Source organism: Meriones unguiculatus, chromosome 7, assembly GCF_030254825.1.
Source record: "Meriones unguiculatus strain TT.TT164.6M chromosome 7, Bangor_MerUng_6.1, whole genome shotgun sequence".
NCBI classification, from domain to species: domain Eukaryota; kingdom Metazoa; phylum Chordata; class Mammalia; order Rodentia; family Muridae; genus Meriones; species Meriones unguiculatus.
The window spans coordinates 82,017,800-82,041,575 of record NC_083355.1 but is presented as its reverse complement, the minus strand read 5'-3'; the positions used below and the strand labels follow the sequence as shown (position 1 = coordinate 82,041,575).

The window sequence follows — 23,776 nt, the reverse complement described above, 5'->3', positions numbered from 1 at the left end:
TGGAGTGATCATGAAGTACAATGGGAGAGCTCTGAGGCCCTGAGTTTGATCCTTAGCTTTTGGGGGAAAAAGATCAATTTGTAAAATTCAAAGTAGAAATAGGTTAAGACTTTAAACTTTCAACGAGGTAAAATAAAATGCCTAGTTAACATTTGAATGCCTATGTACTTAACAACCATCTGCTTTGTAAGAGGAAATTCTATTCATTTATTGAGTATCTTTAAATACCTGAGTCTCTACTAACAAACAGTAAACATTTATTAGCTAGTCTAATGATAGAATTAGAATAATCCACATTTGTTAATTTTGGTGTAGGTCTCTGATATTTTGATATTTGTATATGCTTTAAATTTTTAATGTGTTATCAGTATATATGTGTATAAATTAGTTTGCTATTTTTTGCTCTTTTAATAAAGGTTATGTAGATTCATTATACAGAATGTTAGGAAATGACAGAAAGAAAAAAGTAATAGCCTATTACTTAAACTTTTATTTTTATTATTGTAATGCGTTTTCTCTTATTAATTTGTTCTTTTTATCTCTTATCTAAATTTGTTTTTGATTTATAAGTTAAAAATAGTGTAATGGATTATATGTCATAGCACAATTACACAATGAACTTTGACTCTATTATGAGAACTTTTTTTTCTAAAAAAGTTTATTTCTTGATAAAATATTTTTCGTCTTGGTGCTTTAGTTTTATTCTGTATGCTTGATTATTGTTGTCAGAAGCAGATAGGGATTGTGATGATTCAGTAAAGTGAGTTCTATTAAAAATCCATGAGTTTACTTCCTCTATGTAGTTGACCAGGTTTTTAATACCAGTACCTCTTGTTTAAGAGGCGATGAGTCCAATCACAGAGCTGTTGGTTGCTACCAAGATATGGGTGCCAATATTGCACCCTTTGGGTTATTATTGTGATGCGATAGTCCCTGTTGTAGTTTATAGGCATCATAGGTGGGCAGGACAATTGTTTACTACCTTCCCTTGGAGGCTCGTCTGACACCTTCTGGTCCAATGAAAGCAGGTCCTTGGCCCTACTAACCAAAGTAAAGAAATAGATGACCCAAAACATCAATCAGAAATGAACAGGGAAACATCACAACAGACATTAAAGAAACCCAGAATATTATAAGGGAATACTTTTAAAAAAATTCATACTCTATACATTTGGGAAATTTAAGAGGAATGAATTTCTAGATTCATCCATCCAATTATTTAATCAGCTTTTGATCTAGTATTATGTTATTTCAAAGAACTGATTTAAGTACTTATTCATATTCATTGGTATGTTATGTACATTTTTGTGATTCCTTTTGGCCTTTCGTGCATGGCACTTTTTTTTTTTATTCTAACAATTTATTGAGGAAAAAAAATTGAATTTGGTAACAACTTTGGAAGCTGAAATGGAGTTTGAAAATTTCCCATGGCTTTCTTTTTTTTTTTTTTTCTCAGTTGCATCTAGGTTTTTTTTTTTTTTTTTTTTTTCAATGCAGTTTATTCAGGAACATTGAACAATCCTCGGACCCCGGGGAAAGCCAGCCCACAGCTTAAATAGCCTCTGGGTAGCCAACCCAGGCGTGCCACGGGGGCAATGCAGATAGGTCCACATACATGGAAGCAAGCCAGATCCTCGGCCTTAGCCAAATGCATGGCACTTTTTAAAAAATTGTCAGGCTATGATGGATAACACCACCCTGTGTATTACCTGTGATGGTCCCAATCTATTTTTATAAATCCCTAGAACTGAAAAAAATTGAGTCAAATGCATTAGCTAGTACCACAGTGTCTCGTGCCTGAAAATCAGATATTTGATCACAGTCGGAGATGATATTATAATTGGTAATTTGAGATAGTGTCATAGAAATGAATCTGAAAGAAATATAATCCTTTTCCCATCTTTTTAAGGAAGAGTAAGAGTCTAAAGAAAGTATAGACTAAGTTAGCATATAGAGATTAAAAAAAAATGTGGAAGTGGAGCAAAAGAGCCCTCTTAAAAACTTATCTTTTTAGCCCCAGAGACTGTGCTGTTGGAACTGTTTTTAATATCTTATCTTTGTAAAACAATGCATGTCCATTGAACAAAAACATGCATTGACCATATTAGTACATTTGCTTTTAAGCTTTATTTACATGCATGGGTGATAGGGTAGGAATGTGTGGCTCATAAAATGTGATTGTACTGAGTGTATCCGTTGATATTCTGATTTTTTAATTTTATGTAAAGTGAGTATTTCCATATGTCAGTTCATACAGTCTTTGTTAGTAAGTGGCTATCTAGTGTTTCGTAATTTATCCCTTGACCTTTAGCTCACACGCTTCATTGGAGTATTATAAATATTGGTTCTGCGAGCATTTTCACAAGTAAATTTAGCGCTTCTGATTATGCTGTTAGGATAAATACTCATAATTGGAGATGCTAGCTTAAGGAGAATGTCACATAAAGATTTCTTCTCTATAATAGGATGTGGTATTAGGATGTACATTTCCGTCTCCCCAGGTTATCATGATACTGTGTATCTTGACCACTTGGCTACTTGGTTCCTAATGTTATTTCCTTGGCCAACGTAGGTACCAAACAGTTGAGTCATTAAACAGTGATATCAACCGCAAGGATATATTTTTTTTTTATTGTGTTGAAAATCAAGTGGATTTTTGAAAATGAATTAAGTACCTATTATGATTATTTTATGCTGATCATGTGATCCACATGGTTACCTGAACACCTTGTTAATAACTTGTATGCCTTCTTCATCTACTTTAAAGTGTTTGTTAGGGTTGGCCCCTCTGCTCCTATGTTCTGAGCGTTTCCCAGCTGCAAAGAATCTGGGATGTACTGAGCCAACTTCCATTTCTATGCCTATTTCTTTCTCTCATTTCTTTGGTTATTCCCACCTTCCTTTCCAGTGATGTATATTATCCTTGGGGGTTTTACGGACCACGTCTTTTTTCCTCCTCTTCTGATTTAATCTGTACAATGTAAATAGGTATTTGTTTCCCGTGATTAGAATGCTGAAAGAACAAATCATCTACGGAACACCTCCAGGAAAGCTTATCCCACAGGAATCCATTACTCCTGTCTTTTCCACTTTAGCACATATTGGCAGAAACAGACAAAGAGAGCAGATGGCTGAACTTTAGAAGCCAGAGGGCTCATAGGGAACCTTCTAAGCAGAAGGACCGTTGAGGGTTATGGACATTTGACATTTCCTCAAGCCATTTGTAAAACTAGGCACTTATAATCTGGAAATGTGGATGTGCTTGGGCCTCAAGGAATGGTGCTTTGGACATGAATAGGTAATAAAGATGCATCCATATTTGGCTATAGCATCTGCCTCGGATTCTGTGGGATTGCAAGTGTGTATCTTTCTACATTTCCCATAGTTCAGTGCATCCTCATTTGACTCTGATTCTGTAGGATTGCAAATGTGTATCCTTCTCCAGCTCCCACAGTTGAGTTTTCTAAGCTCAGAAATTATGGTTGGGGCACTCTGGAGCTAGAGCTGAGACCCTGCCAGGTTTAACCTTGTGGAGAGAGAAGGGCATGCTTTGAAGACAGACATGACACAGTTTTAGCGTGCTTCGAGTGCAATCCTTAGTTACTGAATAATCCAGTTTAATGGATATTGTGTTACATTATGTGGTAGAAATTACAAGTGTGGCAGATATATAAAGGCTATAACAACAGATTCTTGTATACTGCATCTTGTTTTGTTTTCAATTTTTTTTCCTAGAAAGTATGAAAAAAAAAGAAGTTATTTTTGCTCTTTCTTCTCAGAATGGGAAAATTAATGTTGCAAAGGTTCCTGAAAGTATGTGTTAAAATGAAGGTAGTGGCTATTCCAATAAATGGCATTTATTTTTCCAATATCAGGTTTCCATCAGGAACTGAAAGGACGAAAACGTGCTGAGCCATGTTCTGTACATACAGAGGAGTTTGAATTCTATAGCTCAGGACGGTTTAGTAAACTGGAGAACACTAGTGGGCATGGCGGAAACTGTTGTCTTTTCCTGCTCTCCAGGGAAAGGTGATGTGTTCGGAGACATCTTCTGGAAGGAAACCACCCTTGCTCATGCGTGTGCCAACGTCCGGGCCCTGACTTACTGTGATCTGCACATCATCAAGAGAGAAGCCCTGCTCAAGGTCCTTGACTTCTATACAGCATTTGCAAACTCATTTTCAAGGAATCTCACTCTCACTTGCAATCTAAGGAAGCGGGTATGTTGCATCTTCTTTCCCTTATGAGTATTCAGGTGGACTAACAAGTTATATTCTATCAGCCAGGAAAGAGAAGTACTTTATTTTGAAGTGGTACATTCCCATCTGCATAAAGTGATAGAATTTTCTTTCCTTTTATTCTTATCTTTTACTTCCAAAGGGAGAAGACAGCTCTGATTATCTAAGTAAATATTTGAATCTTTATTATTTAAGATGCAAAATTAAAAACAGACTTGGGGAGAAGCAAATGGGACTGGAAACTGCTATGGCATGGTATATTATTAGTCAGGGTTCCCCCAGGTCCAAGAATCCAGCAGTTGTTTAGTCCCTGAGGCTGGATGTCTCAGGTGGTTGTCATTATATGTCAGGACTCCAAAGAAATAGGCTATAATGCCAGTGAAGGAATAAACTTATGAGAGAGAGAGAAAAAAAAACATATGATCAAGCAGTCAAAGAGTCAGAGCTTCCTTCTTCTATGTCCTTTCTATAGGCTGCCACCAGAAGGTGTGGCCCAGATTAAGGTGGATCTTCCCACTTCAAAAAAATCCAGACTTGGGGTGGATTATCCCACTTAGAAAAATTCAATCAAGAAAAATCATTCAGCCCTTTGGATTTTAGTTAATTCCAGATGTAGTCAAGTTGTCAACCAAAGATAGTCATCACATACAGTTAGCTCACTGAGTCTGTGACACTGCTCCAAAATGGACATCAGCATTTTTTTGTATGGTATGCATGTCTTTAAAGTTGGGAAGGTCCATCAAGCTGGCTACCTATTTTCTATTCCCATTGTTCTTTCAACCCTTCTTCTCATAATCACAATCAATCCGCAAAGCTTCCTTTTCATCCATTCTTTCAAAGAATACCATCAGAAGAATGAATTAGCCACACTGACATATCCTGTACCTAGATACAGGATACCTTTACTCTGGTTCTGCTATAAACTTGATCCTCATTACCATTTGTTTCTTTATTGATGAGTGTGACATAAAGTTAATTTGCATAAAGAAACCTCTTATCTCTGATTTATGGGTCATTGGACATTGGCTAAGACTCTTTTATGGCCAAGAATGAATTACACATTTAGATAACTGCACTTAAGGAATGTCACGTGAAATGATTGCCTGTCTATAGTGAAGTGTTTTGGTATAACGATCCTTCCTTTCTACGGCCTCTTAAATAAAACCTTTCTTGTAGTTAACATGAAGGCAAACAAGCCAGTCAAGAGAGAAATTAATATCCACACTGTAGCAATGCAGAAACAAACAGAATTAAATCAATGTGCTTCTTGCTTGGGGTTCAAGAGAAGGATAGGCTGGCCAGAATGGGAATCCTACTGAGTTTCAAAACATTTGATCTGTATTAGAGCAATGTTTCAGTTCATGTGTTAACAAATTGTCACCGAATATCCAGAACCTGGGGACAAGTTAACAGCTCTAGAGAACAGAGATGAGCCATACGCCCCCTGAGCTCTGGAAGCTTTAAGTGCACACAGTGTGAAATACCAGCATTAACCATTGACAGATGAGTGAGAGGGGTCCAAATATGAACCAAATATAAAATATTCTTACCTGCTGTTAGGGAACCCATGTTTCTTGGGTTCATATTCTGCTTTCTGCTGTAAGGTCCCCACCTACAAACAGCTATTTGAAGTTCTTATATTCATACTAACTCAAAAACGAATCAGACTTGAAATTTTTTTCTCTGTTCTAAAAGTTTCTAAGCCCTTATTTATCATCATTACATTTTACAGAATATACACCGTCACTGTACTCCTCAAAATGTGCTGATTACCTCAGATATCACTTGATATTTACATTTTGTGACATAAAATGTTCCTCTGAACATGTTAAGAAATCAGAACCAGCAGATTAATATTAAATAACTAATTGTCCTAGTTAAGGTTACTATTGCTTTGATGAAACATCATGATCAAAAGTGAGTTGAGGGGAGAGTTCATTTAGCTTCCAATTCCACATCAAAGTCCATAACTGAAAGAAGTGAGGAAAGGAACTCAAGCAGGGCAGGGGCCTGGAGGCAGGAGTTGACATAGAGGTAATAGAAGGATGTTGCTTACTGGCTTGCTCCTCAGCTTGTTTTCTTATGGAACTCAGGACCACCAGCCTGGGGATGGCATCACGCACAATGGGCTGGGCCCTCCGCCATAAATTATTAATGAGGAAAATGCTCTACAGCTGGAGCTTATGGAGGTATTTTTTTTTTTCATTTGGGGTTTCCTTATTTCAGATAACAGCTTGTGTCAAGTTGAAATAAAACTAGCCAGCACACCAACTGATATGGTTGCAAGGCCTAGCCTCAAGCAGAAATAATTCAAACAGATCACAAATAAAATATATATTTCTTCAAAGTAAGTTAATCATAAGCTCTGCTCCCTCTTTTTCTCTTGCACACTCCCGTGCATGCATTTGTGCAGAGACCACACACACACACGTGCACGCACATACACACTCACATTTTGTTGGTTATTAGAGCTGGCAGCGTATATGACTGTGACTCTCCAAGTTTAAAAAAAAATTGAGCTACACACCGAGAACTCTTGTTTGTTTTTACTTTTAAAATCGGGATCTGGGACTGCATGCTTTTGTGTGCAGGTGCTGGTACTGTACCTTGCTAAGTTACAGCAAGTGGCTTTTCGCCTTCCCAGTTTGTTATGGCTTGTATTGCTTTTTTAATTTGCTTTCATAATCTCATCTCTCTGTTCCTAATGGATTATTTAGTAACTTGGCAAATTGTGAGAACAGGATGTGTTGCCAGTCTCTGCCACTTCATTCTCAGCCAAACAAAATGTGAAAGAAAACTGTAAAAGGGTTTCTTTCAGTGATGAGTAGCACAAACTACCATCTAAACAGCCTATTTTATATGTGTGGGCATAATGTATTTTATATATGATAATATTGTTAATGCCAGCATCCCACCAAAAAGGGGCAGAATATCCACTTCAACTGTAAGAAGATGAAGGTTCTGAAAGTGTCATTTACACCTGCCAAATAATTTGTGTGGGTCAGAGTCTGGGTTCAAACCCTTCTTTGGATCTACAAACTTTTTACAACAGCTGCCAGGCTTTTCCGTAGACACACGCCCCACAGTTTGAAGGATGCCCCATCTGCTCACTGACTTTATTCTCCATTGATTTGCCAGTTGAAAAAAAATAAGGTTGTTTTTGCTGTTATTGTAAGAATGATTGTGTCGAACAGTTCTCATTCACTTCTGTAACGAAGACTATGTTCGTAGTGAGCTAGGGATCTCATAGTGACCATTTAGTAAGAACATGATTCTAGTAAGTAAGGGTTCGGAGTTTGAGCCCGTGTTCTCAGCCTTAGCAGAGTGCAGCTCTGGCCAGTGTATAAATTGCACATTACACAGTGGAGATGCTGTAGTGTGTGGTTTTCAGTGGCTGTACTAGAAGTTCCCCTTTAACAGAACCTTAAGCCTTAAGCTCTTCTATTAAAAAAAAAATTCTTGTAGAAAAGTATTCTGGTAAATTTTATCCAACAATTCGAGCTGGGATTAGCAAACTTTTTGAATCAAGGACCAGACAGCAAAATCTTTAGTGCTTGTTTGCCAATCTCAAGTCTCCGACTTTCCACACGGGTCGACCGTAACGGAATGGAGCCAGGCACTTCAGTATGTTTTATATAATAGTCTTAACTAAATACTAGCAACATAAAGAAGGTAAAGTAATTGTTTCACCCATGGGAAGGTAGAGGTTCTGAGACTAGGATGTAATCTCCCAAAGACTGATTGGATTAAATAAGAAATTTTCGGTCTGGTGGTTGGGAGGCCTGAGCTGGGCATCTGGTCTATTTGGTTCCCTGGTGAGCACCCTCTTTGGCCTTTTCAGGTGGTTACCCTCTCACTGTGTCTTCATGGTGAAAGAGATAGGGATCAACTCTCCGCCTTTCTTCCTTTTAAAGGCCACTGGTGTAACAAGGCTAATGAACACCCCCGCGTTTCGATAAACCTTTTCCAGACAGGTGACTGGCTACTCATGAGCATTATGTACGTGTCAGCCGATGGACGCAGAGGACGGGAGTTTAGATAGAAACAGCAGCTATACCAACAGAAATCTTTCTACCTTTGGCGGAAATCACATCTCCCTTATTTGCCACCCAGCTGGAGGGCCACCCAAAAAACAGAGGATATTATAGAAATAGGAGTGGCTGAGGAGCCAGACAGAGAGCACCCAGGAGCACCAGAGAGCGAAAGTTACTGTAAAGATTGCCAAGTTCATATGGGAGGTCAATGCCTCTGCTTCTCACTCAAGTTGGAAACTGCTTTACTGAGTGCCAGGCTGGGTTTCTTGGCACACACACACACACACACACACACACACACCACATATATATATATATATGTGTGTGTGTGTGTAAAATGTATATATAGTATACACCCTATATTTACATAGTGTGTGTGTGAAAAATTATGTGTATATATACAAACTAGATAGAGTATATATGTATATTTATAGTGTGTAAAATCAAATTACCTTATTAAATAATAAAAAATTAGTACTAAAACCAATGTATTTGATTAGTTCTAAAAGTTCTGCACAAACAAATGAAACAATTAAAAAAAGCGAAGCTTGTTTATTTACTCTTGACCCTATCAGTTGTGACCTAAATGGAATAAATTATTGAACCTTGGTATCATGGTATAGGAAGGCTGACACAGGTTTTTTTACTTGTAACCTGTAAACTTTGATAATAAAACTCTTGTATTTTACTCTTCAAGGATAGATTCCATCTCATGGAGTGGGCCTTAAATCCAATCAGATAATGGTTGGCTACTCCCACAATATTTGTGTCTATAACGTAACTATTACACAGTTATTTTAAGATTTTCGTCATGTATGCTTAAGATAGTCCAAGATGTTGTTCTGGTTATTGTTATTTTATGTATTTAAAGCAACTGTTCTGAGAAAGGTCCAAATGGTTCACCAGACAGCAGAAGATGAACCTTCTTGTGCAGAAGTCAGAATCTAAAATGAGTTTCACCAAGGGCTTTGGTTGATATACTGTTTTCTGTGATGAGAGCATACTTTGGTGGTTTATTATGAGTTTAGGAATGGTTAGAAAAGGCATCAGATGAGTTTATGTATTTATCTGTTTAACCAATTCAAGATGCTCTTTCTGGCGGTGATGAAAGAATGAGGATGTATTGAATCCAATACTGCCTGCAGGTCTGAGTCAAAGGAGATAATTGGCACTCTCAGTGTAGGTGGTAGATTTCAAAAGATTCCCACTGGACTCTTAAACTAATAGCATTTCTCATTGTTCCATCTGGTGGCTATTCAATTGTCTAAAGTGTTTATATGAAAACAGATCGAGCCCAGTAGAAATGACTGCTGTCCTTTGAAAAAATTACCTAAATAGTTAACTTGGGGATTTGGATTGAGATGATTCCTACTGCTCTGGTTAGTGAGTCCCTTTCTGTGCTTAAATTGTTTGTTCAAATAATGTGATGTGTGTAAACAGTGCATTATTTTATTTTGTGGAATTTTGGTGTAGGCCAGGTAGAAGATGCTTAGATGAGCATTCCCCAGACCCTGTATCCCTGGTGAAGTTCACGGTTGGCAACGCCTCACATGCACTTCTTAGGAATTGAGAGGGTGCTTTAGCCTAGGTCTTCCAGACTCTCTCTCTCTTGCTTTGCGTGCTCAGGCTGCAGAAGGTCATGACCATGACTGTGACTCTGTGCTGATCTTGTGACTTCTAGGCAGTCATTCAAACCAACAATAATCTTGAGGACCAACAATACTACATTTATAAAGGTTAATAAGGAATCTGTATTCTCAGAGTTCCTCAGATCGATAGATACATTGGTAATTTTATTGGATGCCTTTTCTTAAAAAAATTATGAAGCCCACAGGCATTACATTTTATGAGTATAAGAAAATGAGCCATTTAAAAATTGGTAGGTATATTTGTACATGAGGCTGTCAAGAGGATTTCATTTCCTTGGAGCTTAAAATAAATGTTACATTAGCACTTACGGCTACATTAAGCATGGCTGAGATTGTGAATTATTTCTGAATATTTTCTTCACTTTCAAGATAGCAGGAACATATTTCCCTCCAGAGCAACTATTTAAATAAGAAGAGTGAGAGGTTTTATTTGCTATTTTCTGTATACACAGTCAGATGAGACACTTTGTTGAAGCATGGCACAGAAAGCATTGGTTGGCTCAATGTGTATTTAATGCAGTTCCTACTAATAGCTGTGGGGTCACCAAGGGAGAGGCCTGTGCTTGCTGTCCAGGAGCCCACAGATCAGAGATTATCACAGATTTGGGAAGGTGCTATGAAAGGATACACTCAAGTTCTGAAGGACACTAAGAGGATGAATCCAGTTTAACACAAGAGAGGGGACATGGAGAGACTAGAAGGGTGATGACAATACACAGGATTTCATTTCAAAGAAAGGATAATTGAGAATAAGAAAAACATTATTTTTTATTAATTACAGTTTATTCACTTTATATACCACATCCCCCTCCCTCATCCCCTCCCAATCCCAACCTCCCTCCCTCTTCTTCTCCCTTGCCCCTCCCCCAGTCCAATGATAGGGGAGGTCCTCCTCCCCTTCCATCTGAACCTAGTCTATCAGGTCTCATCAGGACTGGCTTCTTTGTCTTCCTCTGTGGCCTGGTAAGGCTGCTCCCCCCTCAGGTGGATGTGATCAAAGAGCCAGCCACTGAGTTCATGTCAGAGACAGTCCCTGTTCCTATTATTGGGGAACCCTCTTGGACACTGAGCTGCCATGGACTACTTCTATGCAGGGGTTCTAAGTTATCTCCAAGCATTGTCCTTGCTTGGAATATCAGTCTCAGAAAAGAGCCCTGTGGCCAGATTTTTTTTTTCTGTTGCTCTCCTTGTGGAGCTCCTATTCCCTCCAGGTCAAGAAAAAAAATTTGTAGCTTACCTATTTTAATTTATTTCATTATAGATGAAAAATAGACTAAGAAGTGGAAGGATTCACTCGAGTTAACTTAGCAAGCCAGTGCCAAATCTTCCACCTGTATCTAAGTTCTTTGAATCCTGTGCTGCCAGCATTTCTACTGTTAAATGTAGATCAAAAGTCTTGGAGTAAAAGTAGGACCCTGCAGAACGCTTCCACTTTCCACATTAACGTATCCCTTGATATTGCCTTTGCTCTGGTTTTGTTCATGCAGCCATTTCTAGGACAGACTAAAGATTATCTTTAACAAGTCTTTTGTAGAAGATTATAAAATCTGAGGCTTGATTACATTCAGCCTTAAAAGTAAGGACAGCATGAGCTCATATGCAATTCAGAGATCGACTTCAGTATGTTTCACCCTTGCTTTAGAACAAATAGACAGAGAACCCCAAACAAGCAAGCAGGCAAACCAAGTGAGTTATATGCATGGTTAGTATCAGTAGGATTCCAACCTGAGCGTGAGCCAACATTGACAGTGAATGTTGGCTTCCCTGTCACCTGCATTGCAGAGACTTTGACATTATCAAAAGTGTGTGCCTTTCACATCAACATCGTTTAAGAAGTGATATAGCGAATGACAAAATGCTGTGTCATCCCAATGTTATACCATGCTTTTCTCCTTGCTGTCATGTCAGTGCCTTAGGAACTGTCCTGGCTACTACGCATTTTGGAATGAATATATAGAATGAGAAGCTTTTATTTGACAGGAAACATTGTTTATTAACCTTTGCATTAAAAATTATGAAAATATTGACAAGTTTATCATCAAAGATGACAATCTCAAGTATGAAAAATAATGAGAAGCTAGAAGAGCTGTATTTCTTTTTTTTTTTTTCAATGCAGTTTATTCAGGAACCTTGAACAATCATCTGACCCTGGGGAAAGCCAGCCCACAGCTTAAATAGCCTCTGGGTAGCCAACTCCAGCGTGCCACGTGGGCAATGCAGATAGGTCCACATACACGGAAGCAAGCCAGATCCTCAGCCTTAGCCAAATGTGGAGTTGTTCCTGACAGAGAGCACTCATCATCGGGAAGGTGGAAGGCAGAAACCAGCTCCATCTTTAAGGCATGGCATTACGCAGCTCTCTACAGTTCCCCCTTTTTGTTTTAGACACATCAGGCAAGAGTAGAGGTCTGATCTCTGATATTAGGAATAAATTGGGACTTTGTACCGATGTTCATTTAGGTGTCATCCACCCAAAGAGCATCAGACCCGTCCGATACCTTTTTCTCAGAGGCGGGACCTGGGGCATCAACCCGCATGCAATCAGACATGCTCTTCTCTGGGTCGAAAGCGGCTGACCCTGAGTGCAGTGCTTAGCCTCGCATCCTGAGCGTAACATTTTAGCTTTTTATGGTATCCAACCATGCTTGGGGAGAATGTCCTGCTTCAATGGCTGTAAAGGCCTGTATGGTCATGGCTGTATTTCTTATAAGCCTTGAAATTTTCTCAGCTGGTGGTAGCAAACCATGTGGAGCTGTAGAGAGAATGGCCTTTGTTGGGGACAGAGAACCAAGGTTACCCTCTAGCCAATTCCCCCCCCCCAAAAAAAAACCTCAAAGGAAAATACTGTGAAGTAAACTAACTCACATAACTAATGTTAATGATGCTAAAAAATATATTCCTGATGGAGGTTTCCTGTTTAACTTCCTGGTGTAGAATATATTTACATATGCAAACTCCTTTATGCCTCTATAACAGTGATTCTCAACCTTCCTAATGCTGTGAACTTTTAATATAGCTCCTCATGTTATTTATGGTGACCCCCAACCATACAATTATTCCATTGCTACTTAATAACTGTAGTTTTGCTACTGTTATAGATTGTAATGCAGATATCCGATATGTAGGATATCTGGTAAGTGGCCTCCAAAGGGGCCACAACCCACAGTTTGAGAACTGCTGCCTTAGATCAGGACCAGGGGCCATCTGTTTTAACTCCATGGCTTTGCTGGCTTTGATGGCTATCATCAAAATTCTAAGCTACATGGTACTAGGAAAAAATAAGCCTAATACTTCCATAATTGTTATAAAGGGGAATCCACTGGACACTGATAGAAAATGATGCCAAACTGACAGATGTCCTTCAGTTGTATCACCAAAGAAACCCCTTCCTTGCGTGCCTGAGAGTAATTGCGGGTTCAGACTCCTCTGTATTGCACTCTATAGTACTCAGTTCAGGGCTAATTTGGAATCTAGTGTCAATATTAATTTCATTGCTCACATTCGTATATGTCTCATCTAAGTCCAGCATTTGGCGGCTACAACATAGAACTTCTCAGTGGCTTAAACTTACAGAGGCTAGAATTACAGAATAGAGGATGAAGGCCATTCCTTTAGGGAATACTTTCTCACTGTGGGCTCACATGGCCTTTATCCTACTGCCCTAAATGGAGAGGGTGATAAAAGGGACTTTCTGGCATCCTCTTTTATACACCTACTACTTACACTTGATGTCATAATGATTTATGTCAGTTGACTTCATAGAAGCCTTATCTAAAGCTTAAGCTATACCAGAAGTTTTATATATATATATATATATATATATATATATATATATATATATATATATATTTGAGAATAATGTCAGAAGTTGATCCATACTCACCACGGTTTATTACTTTAAGCTAACCATGGAGAAATAATTGAACCTAAAAGCTGCAGAGGAGTGGGACTAAACCGCTCCAGATGTACCACAACAAAAATTTGCTCATTTTATAACTTCTGAGTTGTTTCTGATTACTCAGTGATTGATGAAGACCCACTGACCAGGGATCTTCAGAGGAACACGACTAATAGAATAGATGCTTCCTTGGAAAGGGGAATGGTGTTAAATTGGCTTACATGAGTGGAGACTGGCTATTTGCATGCTGGAGAAACCGAGAACCTGGTATCTGCTTGGTCCAAGAAACTGGAAGTGTCAGAACACGGAGACCTACGACACAGTCCCAGTTGGAGGCTGAGGGCCTGCAGTGAGGCGGATGTATTGATCTGTTCCCAGGCAGCCGAGCTAGGGTTTGAGGTCCCAGGAGAGAGCAGCAGCACCACATTCTCTTGCTCATGAACAATGAAGCTTGTACACAATGGACAGTCTTCACTTTTTACTTCTATTCCCTCCAGATCCCCTATCCCTTTGTACAGGGCTGAGCACATTCAAGGAGAGCTTTTCAAACTTCAGTCACCAGCCCACATGACAATCGTGTTTGGAAATGCTCTCACAGACATCCAGAACGCTACTCTACTGAATTCTTAGGTGTGTATATCTCAATCAGAGCAAGCTGACAGACAAGATTAACTATGTCAAGTCGGGTGCCTGGTGGTGCATGCTTGTAATTCTAGCACTTAAGAGGCCAAGGAAGGAGAATTGTGAGTTCAGGGCTAGCCCAGGCTACTAAATCACACCCTCTTTCAACCAGAAGAAAGAGAAAGAGGAAAAGAGAGAAAGAACAGAAGGAGGAGGAGAGGTCAAAGAGATAAAGAAAAAAGCATAACCACACAGAAGGATACCCATTTAGAGAAAGAGAAATGCCCTAAAGAATCTACAGATACAGGGAGACAGACGGAGAGTACAAAGCCAGATCTTTACCAGATCTTTAGTCTAGCTCTCCAGAAGTTACCTGGCAGGTTTATGGGGAAGCAAAGCACCCACCAGCGCTGCATTTTGTTTTTCCCGAAGGAAGAAACGGCGGTTTAGCTGCATACTTGCACTGGCGTTAGCTTGCAACGCAGCAGCTACTTTTCTTCCCAGGATGCATGCTTTTCCCCGTGGTGATTCCAGCACCCCAGAATCTCCTCTTTGTTTCTGTGAGCCATGAGGTATTTCAGCAGTCCTGCGAGTGAAAATCTACTAGAACTGGCTACCAAACCTCCCTGACGTACTTGCTAAGTGTACTGTACTGGTAGCTTGTGTCCTGTGCAGATTTCAGAAGCGCGTGCCAGCTTCTTGTGGAAAGTGGCATGGGCTATGAGTGGGAGTTCAGGGGCAGCGCTCTCGTCCCTCTCCCAAGCTACGACAGCTATACAACATGTGACAGCTCCTCCATTCCAAAGACCCACTCATTTTTAGCTGTTGGAAAAAGATCACTAGGACCCTGTCCACACTTGGAACAAAAGATCACATTGCCTCCATAACATTCTGAACTGTGTGTTATATATATGGCCCCTATGTCTATTTGTCTCATAGCACCTATTGTGGCGATTTGTTTTCCTGTCTGTATTCTGATCTTACTTCCAAGCAATGAAATTTAAGAGGGTATTTTCTATTGCCAAAGACCAAAAAAGCAAGCAAGCAAACACACACACACACAAACAAACAAACAAACCCATCTTCTGTACTGTGGGATACATAAGTGAACAAATGAAATATGAGTCTGCCATTCTCCCGAGCACAAATCTTCCACTTCAGGGACTAGACTAATCACTGTCCTCTGAAAACACCCAGGCACACAATACCCTTGACAACTTTGGCGAAGAGCCTTATGAAACAGAATGATGAAAATGACCACTGCTAATTGGTGCTAAATCACAATTAGCGTTAACTTCCAGCTGCTCCTTCTAATTGTCTGTGCCTGCAGAATCTGCACGATCCTGCTGCTGCATTCTAGAGGGGTGCAGCAGCTCTGGTGGTAGGGAATTAGGATCCCCTGGTCTCAGGGCTGTGGTGGCAGAGTAGAGACTGCCTCTGGGGCACTGGCAGGAAAGACTCTTGGGAATTTTCACAACACTTGAATCTGAGCAGAGTATGCTTATAGCTGTCTTTACCTCACTTGGTCATCTGGATTGCAAATTCACTCTGAGCTCTGCCCCCAGGACATGAAGTATAAAAAAACAGTCACCTTTCGGATGGTGAAGCTTCTGCCTCCTAGTTTAGGCACTGAGAAATTACCCCATTTGTACTGGAAATCCATTTTGTTAGAGGCAAGCCAGGAGAGTTAGACCTGCGCATACCTACCTTTTCCACCTCCAAGTTGGCTCCCATTTCAGCAACGGGGGTTACAGAGGCAACTTCAGCAATTCTAGAAGTCTGTCATGCGCATTTAGATGAAGCAGGGACCTAATTATGGAGTCTTTTGAGTCCTTAAGCTGTTTCTATTTGGGGCTCTCTATTGGTCTGCTTCCAGAAAGAATGAAGACTTTTCCACATTTAGTTGCCGGGACAAAGGTTGACAGATCTTTCACCCTTCAGTATGCCTCCAGAGCAGCCATTTAAGCACTGAGTTTCTCAAATTCCAGAGGAAGGGATGGGTTCAGTATTTTCCCATAATTTCCATTTTTTAAGGAGTTTTTTTAGTGTATTTTTTAATTAATTACACTTTATTCACTTTATATTCCCCATAAGCCCCTCTCTCCTCCCCTCCCAATCCCATCCTCCTACCCCCTTCTTCACGAATGCCCCTCCCCAAGTCCACTGATAGGGGACGTCCTCCTCTCCTTCCTTCTGATCTCAGTCTATCAGATCTCATCAGGAGTGGCTGCATTGTCATCTTCTGTGGCCTGGCATACTTTCCATTTCTATTCTACCGTTTCTTGATTCCCACCAATTCACATCAGTGAGTGGGCTACAGGAAGCATGATGCTTGTGAGACATCTTTATTTAAAGGGAATTATTTCTCATGGATGAAAACACAAGGTTTAAATGGATGCTAAGGTCATGGTGTGTATAGTATTCTTTTTTCTTGGTGCCTTTAAAGATTCATTTGATTTGGAATGCATACGATTTTCCCCATCAGACCATCTTCTGTTTATCTTTCCTTGTCATTTCTGGAGCAACAACAACGACGAAAAAGCCAATGAATATTCTCTGTGTGAGTATATTATATACTATAAGTAAACAAACAATATTGAGTTTGAATCCTTCTTTAGGGGACCCACATTTTAATATATTTTTAGGAACAGAGAGCATTTGTGAGTTCTTTGCTCTTTGCCCAAAAACAATATCTATATTCTACCATGTGATTTGTCATTTTAGGGACTTATTTCCTTCACGTTATAAACTGACTCAACTGATTCATTTGTTTCTGTCCTCAGAGTCATCTGGGAAAACATATCACTCAACAAACCTGAACTTGAAAGGCTTCCAAGATGCCTCTGAGGTTGGCCATAAAGGCTTAGCAGGGAACACATTTTCAGAAGCATCTGCTTATTTAGAGGAGGATTTTTCCGATGTTACAGTAAATTCAGCCAGACTGTCACCTATGAAGAGTAAAATAAACATTACTCTTATTGTATGTATAATATAATATTATATTGCATATGTATATAGACTTCAAAGGAGTTTAAAGCATGCATTTTTTTACAAGTGAGAAAACAGAGAGCTGTACTGTAGTTGGAATGAATTTCTAATAGCTGACTACTCTGGCCAAAAATAGCATCTAGGTTCATAGACTGCCCTTTTCCTCCCACCTGCGAGATGCATCTTGAAGATTTTGGCATTGTGCCATAACAATGTTTCCCTAAAGGTATCAAATCAAGCAGTTCCACTAAATAGTCAGAGACACAGAGATGACCTAAGGAAGTCACAGTAATTTCTTGTGGAGAAAGTCATTCATTTTTCTGTGTCTTTCCTCTACACCCTGTTATACTCGATTTGCTGGGTGCTTTTTGAAGTTGACATTTGCTTTCACGTAGGTTTCTTCTGTGCCAACAGTCTCACCCTCCAGAGAGTGAGGTTACCTGCAGGAGTTCAGCAGCGGCATGGCCCCTTAGGAAATACTCAGTTTGAAATGAGTATAATAACTTCAGGCTAAAAACCTCAACTGCTAATTATGTGCAGAGAAGCCAATTTTTCCTAAGTGCAGCACACGCAGGGCCTATGAGACATTGGACCCTGACCAGAACTCTCTTCTTTTTAATCAGTGTCTTTGTGGTTACTGTAAGAGTGGTGGTGTATGGAGTTACCACTTAAATACACTGAAAAGTCAGTAAGTGTTCTGGATCCTTTGACAGTCAGTTCCCCGTGGCAGGAAGCTGTACATTCCATCCAGAGTAAGAAAAACATCTTTAGTGCATGGAGTGCAGACCCCAGAATGTTTTGAGAGGTCTCCTCAGTCTTGTGGGGTATGCTACCACTCAGCAGAGGGTCTCTGTGCCAGTGAAAAGTGAGAGGGGATCCAGCCTGGTGGATTTATGACCCCATCAATAGAGACTGACTGCCAGCTTGCTTGGAATGACTTGACACAGACACCTCCTGGACAGACTGTTGGAGGAGGGCAATGAACAAAGCCAAGTGCCTTCAAGGAGCTTGTCGTGTTTCTTCTAATGTAGCCGGATCGTCCAAAGCGTTTGCAAATGCCCCTCAAAATGCGTGTTTGTGCTAGCACTGGAGTCATGAAAGTGGATTTGGTAGCGTTTCTCTAGCCCATTCCATCTGGGACATTGCTTTAAAAGAATGGATTGTTTGTTTGTTTTGCCTTTAAAATTTGAACCAATTTCTACGGAAGTTAGCTGCAGTGATGAAGTGCAGGAAAATGAATGTTGGAGAAAAAAGCAAAAAGATATGCTTCCTTTATATTGATATCACATAAAAGAAACAAGTCACATTATCTCAGCTCCACCCCCCACCCCAGGCTCAGCTTTGGCCTTACTTCATTCTCCGCTCATGAGCTCCAGTTGTACATGGCCGCTGCTTTCTTCAAACTCCCACACAAACAGCTCAGTGCTGTGCTCAGTATCTTCTGCACGCTGCATTTAAGGCTCAAAGGATGTACAGAATGGATGCTGTCTTCAGAAACCCACTGTCAAGTTCTCAAATAGGCATCTCTCTTATCCCTTGTCTCTCACTGCACTCAAGTGATATTATCATTATTATGAATGAATTACGATGTCATCTGATGTAGTTCATTCATCCGATGTAGGGTGTGCCACTTTCCTCTCTGGTGGTTGCGCCTAATGCTCATAACAGAGCAAGTATTGGGAGGAAAGTAACAGACAGAAAGGAAAAGGGATTGGAGTGCCCCCGCTTTTTCCTTTATCCTCGTGTTCTCTCCTCCTGCTGCTTTTTCTTTCACTTTTTCTGCTACCTCTTCTCATCTTCCATTTTATTTTTCTTTGTGGTGGTATTGTGGAAACACCTAAGCCCTTTCTTTTTTTTTTAACTCTGAAAAATGCTAAGATGTTTGTTTGTGAATATATCTTTAATAAAAATGTAGACACCACATTTCTAGAAGGTTAGAAAATCATCTGAGAATTATAAGCATATATATATATATATATATATATATATATATATATATATATATTTGACCAGAGAATTCTATGAGCAAATACACTTTAGCTGGCTGAAACTTCTAAAAGAGTAAAGGAACATTATAATATTTGGGGTTCTCTCGGAGACAGCTGAATACTTTCTTTCCCTGGTATTGGGCTTGTAACTTGGGATGAGTCTTTAGTTGTTTGTTTGCAAGAGAAAAATGGAAGAGTCTCAACCAATGACTGCTTCCCATTTAAACTTCTGTGGACAGGAGAGGTGGGCCAGGGCTTCTTTTCAAATCAGGACTAATGCAATTCTGGTTACACTCACAATAAAGTGGTAACCTTTTCTCACAGGACTTTGTATGCAGCAATGAGATGTTCCAAAAAAAATCACAGAGATGTCAGGGTTCTGAGCTGAGTTTAAAAAAAAAAAAAAATGCTTCCATCTGTTAACCCAAGCAGTGGCCACTTACAAAGCTACACACACACAGTGGAGCCGCTGTCAGGACCAAATTCTCAGTTAAGGTGGGTAACACCAATAAGTCAGGGACAGGCAAGGGCTGTGATGTTAAGTTTCAGCCTTGGCACGTTTGACTGACAAAGTGCAGTGCCCTGGTGTCAGCTACTGGCAAGATTTCCTGGCCTTATCTCACTGCGGGCACTAAGTCAGCATGAGCCCAGTTTAACTTGACCTAGAGGGGAACTCACCCTCGCACTGTAGGTTCTGGACTCGTCCTCAGCTGGTTATTGTTACCATGCCTCTATGGCTATAGACACCACAATCACATCTCTCTCTCTCTCTCTCTCTCTCTCTCTCTCTCTCTCTCTCTCTCTCTCATTTGTTTTTCAAGACAGGGTTTCTTTGTGTAGCCCTGGCTGTCCTGGACTCACCCTGTAGACCAGGCCGGGCTCAGATTCACAGAGAGCTGCAAGCTTCTGTCTCTCCAGTGCTGGGATTAAAGGCATGCAGTAGCACACCCGTCCTGAATGTGTTTCTCTTAATAGGAAATAGTCGTAAAACCCAGTGGGAAAACGCTTTGCAATATCTGCTTAAACTTCCTGGTAAATTTTATAAACTACAAGTTAATTTCACCTTTTTATTTCCAGACACACATAAAATTTGAATTGCATTAAAAAATATTCAAGTGTTACGGTGCTCAACCTTCAAGCCAAGTACTCAGCCTCAATCTACGCTTTTAGAGGTAAAAAAAAAAAAAGAAACCACTTGCTTTTATAAAATTTTAACTTTCACTTGCTCTTAATTATATAGTGTATTTGAAGGACTTGCCTTTTATAAATACCATTTGTTTCCATCCATCGGCTTATAAAAGAACATAATAAAGAGGCCACTGGTATAAGAAAGAGAAATACTTCTCCAACAACCTAGTTCTTCTGCAAAAATCTGTCAAAGAAAAGGTAAACTGATATCTTTATAAAAAAATATTACCTGCAAGAAAAAGTTACTCTTTCTATTCATGTTTGACATTTCAGAATAAAGGTAAAATTCATTTTTAATGAAAAAGATTCCATGGGGTTATTAATTAAAAGAAACATGGGGAGATAAAACTGTCATTTTGAAAGAGCATCTCATGAATTAGAGAATGTCTTCAGCCAAAAGTTTAGCTCGGAGCGGTCCTCCCCAGGATCCATGTCTGCCGTCTCAGTGGGAGTGCTCCCACCTTGCCCTTGCCCAGCCCTAACTTATCATCATCATCAAGGCAGGAGACGCTTTTGCTCAGAAGCTTAGAGAGTTCCACCCGCTTGTCGCCCTGTGACCACATCCTTAAAGAAAACTGAGGCCAAAGGATCAACTCACTCGAAGGCTAAGGATGTGAACAGTGTAATGCCACACACTAGGGTAGTGAGGTTTTGTTTCTTTATTTCCTTTATTTGTGAGATTATAACATCGCATCATTTCCTCTTCTCGTAGCTACCATAAACCCCTCCCTGACCTCAATGGATGCCTCTTCCCCACCCATTAATTGCTGTTAAGTACGTATGCATGTTTACATACATACATTTCTAAAAAACAACCTGCTACAATCTTATAATAAACTCCCCAATCCTTGGGCTCTCACAATCTTTGTGCCCCTCTCCCATCTGCAATGTTCCCTGAGTAGTAATTTTTTTTTAATATTGTATTGTTAAAGAAAAGTCATGGTGACTGAGGGAATGAATATGAATATATCCTATTTCCAATAGGACTGGGTAGACCTCTTGCCTGGCTTCATATTTCTGTAGAGTAAATTCTATCTGTATGAAAATGTGATGGGAACTAGAGTTATTTGATTTGTTGGGGGAGGAGCGAGTGCGACAGAAAATAAGCGGCAGAGAACCAAGCTAGGAGAAAGCAGTAGTTAAGTTCACACTCCCTTCCCTGCTCCCAGAGTTCTTAATCTCAGCTCCATCCCAGCTCCCTCACAGTTCGAAGGAGCTCAGAAATCCCTTCTTCTGGTGGTAGCAAGATGGTCTAGTGGGTGAAATGCAAACGCATGCTGTGCAAGTGTGGTGACCCAAGTTCGATCTCAGGATAAAGGCAAAAGGAAAGAAAGAATCAGTTCCATGCAGTTGTGCCTTGCTCACCACCTCATGCTTTCACACACACACAACAATAATAAATAATAAATAAACAAACAAACAGTAAATGCCATCACTTCTGCGGTCTGACCTTTATTTAGGTAGTTGTACAAGTTTGAAGTGTTCAAGATACGGAAACCTTACGTCCATTGGGAATTACTCGAAATAACCAAATAGGATAGTTTTTTACTGATTGAGCTCGCCCGGTATAGGGTCTGGCTTCAGAGCTGTTTCAAGTGATTTTTTTTTTCAGTGTTTTAGCTCTAAACTAGCAGACTTGCCTTGCAGGTAGGTGGACTGCCTGGCTAACTCCTCAGGAGGTAGCTGCAAGGGGATACATCCTCTCTGCAGGCAGTTCCGCTTCAAAAGTGGAGAGGGAGTGTCCAGGCTGCTTCTCCTTTTAGCTTTCCTACTCAGAAAGGTTATGTCTTTCCTTGGGAGAAAATAGTTACAACCGGAGGAAAACGTATCATCTTTGTGGAAGTACCTCTACGTATGAATGCATAAGAAGCAAAAAATATTTTTCTCCTAGTGCTGAGCAGAAATGGTATTACAGCACTTCCAAAATTTAACATACAGGTATAATATGCATAATATGTAAAGGGTAGATAACATGTACAATATTAAAATACTAAAGAACTTTAAACACACATATAAATAAGACATACTTTTTAAAAAATTTTTTTATTATCATTATTAATTACACTTTATTCATTTTGTATCCCCCCATAAGCCCCTCCCTCCTCCCCTCCCAGTCCCACCCTTCCTCCCTTCTCTGCATGCATGCCCCTCCCCAAGTCCACCAATGGGGGAGGTCCTCCTCTCCTTCTCTCTGATCTTAGACTATCAGTTCTCATCAGAAATGACTGCATTGTCATCTTCTGTGGCCTGGTAAGGCTGCTCCCCCTCAGGGGGAGGTGATCAAAGAGCAGGCCAATCAGATTATGTCAGAGGCAGTCCCTCTTCCCATTACTAGGTAACCCACTTGGACACTGAACTGCCATGGGCTACATCTGCGCAGGGGTTCTAGGTTATCTCTATGAATAGTCCTTGGTTGGAGTATGAGTCTCTGGGAAGTTCCCTGTGTTCAAATTTTCTTGTTCTGTTGCTCTCCTTGTGGAGTTCCTGTCCTCTCCAGCTCTTGCTATTTCCTACTTCTTACATAAAATTCCATTCACTCTGCCCAACAATTGGCCATCAGGCTCAATATCTGCATTGATAGTCTGTAGGGCAGAGGCTTTCAGAGGCCCTCTGTGGTAGGTTCCTAGTTTGTTTCCTGTTTTTTTCTTCTGATGTCCATCCTCTTTGCCTTTCAGATGGGGATTGAGCGTTTTAGTTAGGGTCCTCTCTTTTGCTTAGTTTGTTCAGATGTACCGATTTTAGTGGGTTTATCCTATGTTGTATGTTTATATGAGTGAGTATATACTGTGTGTGTCTTTTTGCTTCTGGGACAACTCACTCAGGATGATCCTTTCCAGGTCCCACCATTTACCTGAAAATTTCATGATTTCCTTATTTTTCATTGCTGAGTAATACTCCATTGTATAGATGTACCACAATTTCTGCATCCATTCTTCAGTTGAGGGGCATCTGGGTTGTTTCCAGCTTCTGGCTATTACAAATAAAGCTGCTACAAACATGGTTGAGCAAATGTCCTTTTTGTGTACTTGGGCCTCTTTTGGATATATGCCTAGGAGTGGTATGGCTGGATCTTGAGGAAGCGCTATTCCTAGTTGTCTGAGAAAGCGCCAGATTGATTTCCAGAATTGTTGTACAAGCTTACATTCCCACCAGCAATGGAGAAGGGTTCCCC

At 40.1% G+C, this 23,776-nt stretch overlaps 1 protein-coding gene across 1 annotated transcript in view; it reads left to right on the top strand.

Moving 5' to 3' along the window:
- Kcnh5 (potassium voltage-gated channel subfamily H member 5) overlaps window positions 1-23,776 on the top strand; it is a 302,177-nt gene that overhangs the window by 228,517 nt on the left and 49,884 nt on the right. Inside the window, exon 10 of the mRNA XM_060387658.1 lies at window positions 4,024-4,220. Coding sequence (XP_060243641.1) covers window positions 4,024-4,220 — 197 coding nt within the window. The remainder of the gene's footprint in view (window positions 1-4,023; window positions 4,221-23,776) is intronic.